The 8,886-nt window shown below is 41.3% G+C and overlaps 1 protein-coding gene across 1 annotated transcript in view; it reads left to right on the top strand.

Annotated features, from left to right (window-relative positions):
- si:dkeyp-84f3.5 (uncharacterized protein LOC334144 homolog) overlaps window positions 1–6,670 on the top strand; it is a 39,265-nt gene extending 32,595 nt beyond the window's left edge. The window contains exon 2 of the mRNA XM_056286378.1: window positions 1,943–6,670. Coding sequence (XP_056142353.1) covers window positions 2,170–4,080 — 1,911 coding nt within the window. The 5' untranslated portion in view covers window positions 1,943–2,169 and the 3' untranslated portion in view covers window positions 4,081–6,670. The remainder of the gene's footprint in view (window positions 1–1,942) is intronic.
- Window positions 6,671–8,886: the final 2,216 nt, after the last annotated feature.

Genomic DNA, 8,886 nt, shown 5'->3' on the forward strand with positions numbered 1-8,886 from the left:
AATTTAGCTCAGGTGCCTCCCATTTCTCTTGGTCATCTTTGAGACGTTTCTACATCTTGACTGGAGTCCGCCTGTGGTAAATGCAATTGATTGGACATGATTTGGAAAGACATACACCTGTATATGCTCTCATAGCTGACAATGCATATCGGAGCAAAAACCAAACTATGAGGTCAAAGGAACGGCCTGTAGAGCTCAGAGACAGGATTGTGAGGCACAGATCTGGGGAAAGCTACAAAAAAAATCTGCTGCATTGAAGGTTTCCAAGAGCACAGCGGCCTCCATAACTCTTAGATGGAAGAAGTTTGGAACAACCAGGACTCTCTCTAGAGCTGGCCGCCCAGCTAAACTGAGCAATTGGGGGAGAAGGACCTTGGTTAGGAAGGTAAACAAGGATCTAATAGTGACTCTAGCTGAGCTCCAGAGATCCTGTGTAGAGATTTGAGAAACTTCCAGAAGGACAGCCATCACTGCAACACTCCATTGATCTGGACTTTATGGCAGAGTGGCGAGACGGAAGTCTCTGCTCAGTGAAAGACGCATGAAAGCTTATTTGCGGTTTGCAAAAATGTAACCTTAAGGACTCTGACTATGAGAAACAAAATTCTCTGTTCTGATGAAACCAATTTTGAAGTGTTTGGCCTCAATTCTAAGTGTCATGTCTGGAGGAAACCAGGCACCCCTCATCACCTGCCCAATACCATCCCAACGGTAGAGGATGGTGGTGGCAGCGTCATGCTGTGGGGATGTTTTTCAGCGGCAGTAACTGTGGTAGTGGTCAGGGTTGAGGGAAAGCTGAGTGGAGCAAAGTACAGAGATATCCTTTATGAAAACCTGGTTGAGAGTGCTCAGGACCTCAGACTTGGCTAAAGGTTCACCTGCTAACAGCACAATGACTCTACAAGGCAGGAGTGGCTTAGGGACAACTCTGAATGTCCTTGTTTCAAGTCAAGGGGCTGGGCCGGAGCCCTGACTTGAAACCAAGTGAACCCATCTCTTGAGAGACCTGAAAATGGCTGTCCACCAATGGTCCCCAACCAATATGACAGAGCTTGAGATGCCCTGCAGAGAAGATGGCAGAAAATCCCCAAATCCAGGTGTGCAAAGCTTTGTCGTGGCATACTCAAGAAGACTCGAGGCTGTAATTGCTGCCAAAAGTGTTTCAGCTAAGTACTGAGTAAAAGGGTCTGAATAGGAGGGTTTCCGTGCAACGTCATCACAGAGATGTGTGCGCAACTAGGTGGCAGAAAGCAGCTACAGCGCCGAAATTCTAACCAAGATAAAGCTCAGATACAGCAGAGATGATGCGCAGTTGTTGTGCAATAAACTGCAAAACCTGCCAAGAGGATGGGTAGAAAATGTTCAACATTCCAACCTCTTTGGAATGTTGAACATTTTCATTGTTTAACTGCTTTGGTAGCTCTCAAGATTATGCATCTCATAATCTTTTGAGAGCTACCAAAGTGGTTTTGTCCCCTGACTGCGCACGCACCCAGTAATGTTTGTAAACAGGAAACCCGTCAATACTTATATCCAATGTTATATTTGAGTTTTCCCTTTTTAATAAATTACCAAAAATTTCTAAAACCCTGTTTTCCCTTAGTCATTATGGGGTATTGAGTGTAGATTGATGGGGAAGAATGAATTTAAACGATTTTAGTACAAGACTGCAGCATAACAATGTGAAAAAAGTGAAGAGGTCTGAATACTTTCTAAATGCACTGTATATATATTACCGTGATATAAAATAACAAATGGCCTGAAAAAGTTTTAATCCATATTGGCCACCCATAGATAGAAATGATCAGAAAGCATTTTTGTTTGCATGTAAAACTTCTAGATTGTAGCTTTAAATTCGTCTTATTTGTGCAAGAAACGTGTTTTGTTTATGTGGGCTTAGCTCGATGAAATGTTAATTTGTTTCTTCTTTTTTTAACCTCAGGTGGTGACATGTCAAAGAAAAGAGCAATGGAAAGATGAACAAGAAGATCAGAAGTAAACTTTTAAACTCTTTTTAAACCTACCTCAAATATTGTTTAATGGTAAGATGTATTTTTGAGAATCAGAGGTCGGTTGTGTCATAGCCCGTCCTATATGACGCCTTACTTGATGATGGTCAGGGGAGACTTCCACCCATACCCTCGATTTGAAGAGTGATACCCTGCACCTATGGACAGTTTGTTAATCATGGAGAAAAACAACTCTTTGGGCAGTGTTGCTTCTAAACAGCCTGCAGAATCAAGCAGCTTCATCTGCACTGAGTGCGGTGACGGTTTCAGCCAGTACCCTAATGTTCTGACCCACATGGCTATTCACGGACCCTTGGAATCATTTTCCTTAGATGGCTCTTCCAATAGATTTGAAGTTCCTCGAGAATATGTGTTACAGGAAAATGGTACTCTGACACTCATAAATGGTTTTGAGCAGTCACAACACACTTCCATTGGACCAAAATCTCCTGGCATACAATCATCGTGTTTCCCTTCTTCCATCAAGCCTATTTCTCCAACTCTTCCTCCACATTCCAACCCTTTAAGGGATGCCTTAAAGGTGAACACAACAGATCTGGCCTTAAACTTGGATAGATCTCATCATGGCAATTACCGTTGTGAAATTTGTAACAGATCATTTAACAGTCAGCTTAGTTTACATCGTCACCAGCAATATCGAAACACAGAGCGTGGTTACAAGTGTACTTTGTGCTGTAAGATTTTTGAGGGTAGAGATGCACTGAAGAAACACATACAAGAACATGCACATGAACGATTTTACTATTGTGGACATTGTGGTAAAAGATTCCTTAAAGTGGATGCATTGAATGCACATCACAAAGAAAATCACCTTTTCCCCAAAATTAAGCCCATGGCCAAATCTGAGAATAATCATCCAAAAAGAGTAGAGAAAACATATCCTTGCAAAAAGTGCAGGTTAAATTTTTTCTGGCTGTCAGATTTTCAGACACATTCGCTCTACCATTGTAAAGGAAAAGAACCTGGTGCTGCCTTTGGCTCAAAAATTGAGGTAAACTCTAAGAAGCAAGAGGATGTACCATATGAAAATTATCGCAATGGTGGATCCATTGATGTGAAGACTATGGATTATAAAGCAGTTAGTAATGTGACTGATACTGCATCTTCCTTTACCCCATACAGATGTGGTTTATGTGGGGATCGTTTCCAAAAGTTGACAGCTCTTAAGCAGCACCATCTGACCCATCAAACCCAGGAAGAAATAGATCAGTTAAATCAAGAAACACAAAAAACAGTTAAGCAAAGAGGGACCAGCAAAATACAAACAGGAACCAAAGGAAGACGTGGCAGAAGGGGTAATCCTAATGCCAAACTACATCCTTGCAAACATTGCCATCGTGTATTCAATCATTCCAGCAGTTTGTCTCGGCACATGAGATACCATAAAGGGACTATGCACACTTGTGTGTTCTGTGGTAGACATTTTCCTCAACGCTGTGATGTTAGAAGGCATATTGCCATGTACCACAAACCTGAATTGGAAAAGAAACCAGCGCTGAAACACATGGCATTACATACAGTTCCCCAACATGGTTCTGCTTTGAACTCTTTCCGAGAGGGGAAATACAGAAGTTGTGTAGACAGTGAGCAAATGGAATCAGTTCAAGAGAAAAATATGAAGACACCGGGAAAGCCAGTTGCTAAGTCAAGGGTAAACTACAAATGTCAGGAATGCGGGAAACGATTTGGACTGTTGTGTGTTTACCAAAGGCATCTACGTTACCATAAAAAGCAACCCAGTGACTCGCACAAATGTCCCCAATGTCCAGCTCTCTTCAGAAATTCCTCTGCTCTGGAGCATCACCTTAAAAGTCATCCAAGTGCTGGAGAAGCAGATGTTGCAGGACAAACATCTCCCACAATTGTTGTGAAAAAGGACATAGTCTTGGAGACGGTTAATGCAGAGGAAGAGGACAATATGGGCCATACTCAGGATAAAGGTACCTCAGCTGAAGTTCTCTATGAATGTACTGAATGTACTGAGACATTTTCCTGCTTGGAAACATTTCTCCAGCACCAGATTTCCCATGGCTCAGAGAACTTTGGGTGACTATAGTTTCAAACTCAATCTGATTTTCCACAAGTATTTTTGTTGCCAAGAAAAAACTTTGGTTTTGGAGTTGCGGGTGAGTGGGTTTATCTTGGAGTGGAGCTTAACGTATGCAAAAAAAAACAAAAAATAACAAAAATAAAATTCAAATAACTGTATAGCTTGAAAATGTGCTGTAAAAAACAACTTTTTTTTAACCTTTTTCTATTTTTGGTGTGGCATTAGCAAGAAGGTTAATGGTAGCATATTTGATTCGAACATGCAAAAATTGTTGTTGTACCCTTGTCAGTAAATCCAATGGGGATTCAGCATCTCTTAGTGTCTGAAAGTGACAGGTTAGCACAGATTTTTAATGTAGAAATCATGTTCATTTAGGTCTAGTTGGAAAGTGACACTGAAACAATGGAAACAGTACTATTTTAATGTAGAAATCATGTCCATTAAGGTCTGGTTTGAAAGTTGGTGCATCTCGCAAACAACAAGTTTTGAGATTTTTTTTGCCCATGTCAAGTGATTTTTAACACTACAACGACAAAGCCGGTCATTTTGACCATTTTGGATTTTCAAAGTTAGGCTGGTCAAAAACAGGGTCTGACATCATGTTCCTCGTTAATCACAGCATTGCTGACTAGCTGAATACCCTGTAACATAATTAACAACAAGAATGTGATTGTGCAACTTGGACAGAAGCCAACTGGTGTCACCTATTTATGAATTGCTTCCTTTAAAGTCGATGAGGTATTACTGTCTGTTTTAAATGAGGGTGTCCAATATCGAGAATTCGCTTTTTAAACGCCTTCTCTGTGTATCCACTCATATGTTTTCAATATGCAGAAGTTAATGAATAACTGGAGGATGGGGCGAGAGCTTATATTACTGGTGTAACTTATTAAAGCAAGGCCCATAGGTTCCTGAGTGCCTTTTGCAGTCTTAAGACCTAGAGTTTTATGCCTTGTATTATGTGTATTCAAAGGTATATCCTTGATTTGGACAAATGTTTTTTTGTTTTTGCTTTTTATCAAAGTGAGATTAACTAATTTCCCCACAAAGTCCGTGGTTTAAATATAATCTACACAAAATTGTAACAACCATAGCTGGGGAGCTTGGCGCACCATCTGATCTGTGTCAACAGTGCCATTGTTATAAATACCATTCTGGCTCACAATAGCTTGAACTTCATCTTAGGGCAGGTGGCTTGTCCAGTCTTGAATCCCTGAGCTTTATGACTGGTAGCAAGAATTACCATTTCATTTTTTTCATATTCTCTATTTTTTTCTAACAAATTAGAAACCAGAGTGGGGACAACTAATATCTCGGACTCTCTTACTGATGCATAGTGATTATACCACTGCACCATTTTAATTTTTGCTGACAAAATAAAGAGAAAGCATTCCTGAAAATGGAACTTGCACCAAGTTTCAGCTTTGAAGCAGCCAGAAGATGGCAGTCCTCAGTTGCAAACTCAAGTTGTGCATCAAAAACCTTTTGACTAAAGCATCTGTGGAAGGTATGGGGGTATAATACAGATGTTGCTATCTTAGCTGAGGCTCTTTAACGCTAAGACGGCACAAAGCCCTGCTTTTGATGGCTTGGATTTGAGGTCAAGGGCAGTCAGTATTGAATGGATATGATAGGAAATAAGAGATGGAAATCAAATAGAAGCACCCCCCTCCCGGCCAGCAAATCACCTGTGGTGGTATAACAACCTTCTAAAAAATAGACAAATATTGAATGTCTTTTGAGTTATCCTTGTGTGAAACGCTTGAGTGACATTTGGAATGATTGCATTGATTGTATATAGATTGAAACGTTCTTTAACCAATCACATTTTGCATTTTGATTTCCCCTGCTGTGTTATCTCTGCTATAAACGGACCTTCAAGTAGGCTTTAGTGACATTGGAATTGTGACTTGTACTCATCTTCAACTCTGACATAATACTGAGCCCAGACTTGCTTTAACCCCTTTTTACCAGTTCTTAAATTACCTCAGGTTTGCTTTAGCTCTGGGCCAGAGATTGACACTGGTTTTAATACTCTGGATAACTAAATTAGATTAAATTAGGGGTTACCAAATTATGGAGTGGCTTTTCCTACCTGGCAAAAAACTGTTCCTCTATAAACTGTTACAAAAGGTGTTTAAAAAACCATTCAACTGCTGTTTTGTAACCGCTTGTCTCCATGTATTGTTGTCCATGTTTTATTTGTTTCACTCATAGTGACATGTATCATTACTGTTGCTGAGGAGTCTCAATACTGGTGTATAAACCAATATCTCCCTCACAAATGCACGCAAGCGCAGACACGCATACACACACACACATGCACATCACACGCTCACATTTTCTGCTTTTATTTTTGATATTGTTGCTATATAAATTTTGTTGCTATTAGTTTGCCAGTTTTCCATGACTTTTATGTAATCATTTTCTGTATGTCTGTGTTCTCTGTAACATTGTGAAATTTAACATTGTTATGGTGGAGGCTTCAAATAAGCCCACCGGGTTTTTGACTATCCCTGCATGGCATATTATTTATCTTTGTCATTTTTGTGTATTTTTTAAATTGTGCAAATAAAACAACGAACGAAATTCTCAGTAACATAATGGTAGTTCTGTTCTTAAAATTTACAACATTTAAGATTTACATGCAAACAAAGGTCTCATTATTTTACCATCACTTGCATATTGAAGGGTGGCATGGTAGCACAGTGGTTAGCTCAGTCGTCTCACAGTGAGAAGGTCCTGGGTTCGAGCCCCGGGGTAGTCTAACCTTGGGGGTCGTCCTAGGTCATCCCCTGTGTGGAGTTTGCATGTTCTCCCCGTGTCTGCATGGGTTTCCTCCGGGGCTCCGGTCAAGTGAATCGGCCATACTAATTGTCCCTAGGTATGTGTGTGTGTGTGTGTGTGGCTGTGGGCCCTGTGTGATGGCCTGGCGGCCTGTCCAGGGTGTCTCCCTGCCTGCCACCCAATAACTGCTGGGATAGGCTCCAGCATACCCACGACTCAGAGCAGTATAAGTGGTTTTGATAATGGATGGATGGATGCATATTGAAGACAACAGCTAATGTATGATTATCCAAATCATTTCTTTAGCTGCTCCTTTTAATGGTCAGGTAGGACTTCCACATGAAAAATGATACAGTACATGGTGTTTTACGTTTTCAGCTTAGTAGACAAATGCAGAGTAAAAAGACAGGTACTGAGGTAGCCTCGCGTAGCCTACCTATCTCTACGCTTCATTTTAGCATTGTGCCAGCACAGGAGAAAGGTATGGCTCAGCCCATTATCATTACGGTATAGTGGGGAAAAAAACCGCTCTGGCTTCTTTGTATCTCTATAAACCAATCACAATTGCCTTGGGCAGCACCAAGCCTAGGATGCAGGGATGGTGCCCTTGCAAATAGTGTCGGGGGGGGGGGGGCTGTCATTTTCAGCATGTAGGTTTCTTGCTGGAAGGTTGTTGTTTAACAGAGGGATGGGGACTTTGAAAATTGTAACACGCAAATCGCGGAAGGGGAGGAGAATTCTGACTGATATAGTTGGCCAGTGGCAGGCTTATACCAATTGTACATCCGGGGAGTCAGACTAGTACCAAAGTTGAAGAAGCAAAATTGTAAATGCTAGCAAGTAGATATGGCTGAACAGGAATGGGACTACAAACAGATGCTATAATATCAGCTGCAAACGCCAAAGTTTAACTCTTTGTTATGCGATGAGAGGTGCTGCTGCTATAGCACTGGTGACTTCCATTTTGAATGGATCTCTGGGACTTTTAAGTGCTTCATCACTACTGCAGTTATCATAAATCAACATAGGTGTCAATAAGTTGAACAAAAATAATGATCTTAAAGGTTGTAACTTAAAGCTAACTTGATTAAAGGTACAATTCTCATAATTTATATGAAAATTTTGATGTTTGGGAACTTTCTGTTGTTGGCACATTTAAAGGGAAATTTCATCGATGGTTTTGTGTATGTGCAATCAGTACTGATGAGTAATGTAGTCGATTGAAGCAATACAGTCTTCACCGTGTACTACATTTACTACAGTGCCTACACATACCAGAAGTCGTTGCTCTTAAGGTATCGCCGTCGAGAAAATCCTCTGCACTAGTTTTATAGGATGTCATTTCCGGCATCTGAAACATGGCATAGCGGAGAAGGACTATGTGTTTTTTGAACAGTGTTTAGAATAGATTAGGGTGGCACGGTGGCCAAGTGGTTAGCACTGGTGCCTCGCAGCCAGTGTTGTAGTACTCAAGTCCAGGACTCGCACTCGAGTCTGACTCGGCTCCTGATTTTCAGGACTCATGACTCGACTTGGACTTGAGCACTGATGACTCAGACTCGGACTCGAACAGTGGGGACTCGAGGTTTAGTGACTCGACTACAATGCTGGTGTGTGTGCACATGCCTGCGAGTGCATTTTTTGGCTGTTGTGTCACAAAGTAAAAAAACTCCCTTTGAAATGGTGACAGCTGTGTCATTTTGTTTAATGTAGACCTTTTTTATTTGTATGTCAGCTTTTTTATGGTGCCAGAGTGGAGCACTGGAGCCCATCTTGGAACTTGACTCAGACTCAACCTTAATGACTCGGACTCGGACTGAGGTAATGGGAACTTGACTCGGACTCTTCTTTGGGGACTCGAGACTCAACTCGGACTCGAGGTTTAGTGACTCGACTATAACACTGCTCACAGCAAGAAGGTCCTGGGTTCAATCCCAGGGCTGTCCCGGTTACTTTTTGAGTGGAGTTTGCATGTTCTCCCCATGTCTGCATGGGTTTCTTTCAGGCACTCCGGTTTCC

This window comes from Lampris incognitus, chromosome 9, assembly GCF_029633865.1.
Source record: "Lampris incognitus isolate fLamInc1 chromosome 9, fLamInc1.hap2, whole genome shotgun sequence".
In the NCBI taxonomy this organism is placed as follows: Eukaryota; Metazoa; Chordata; class Actinopteri; order Lampriformes; family Lampridae; genus Lampris; species Lampris incognitus.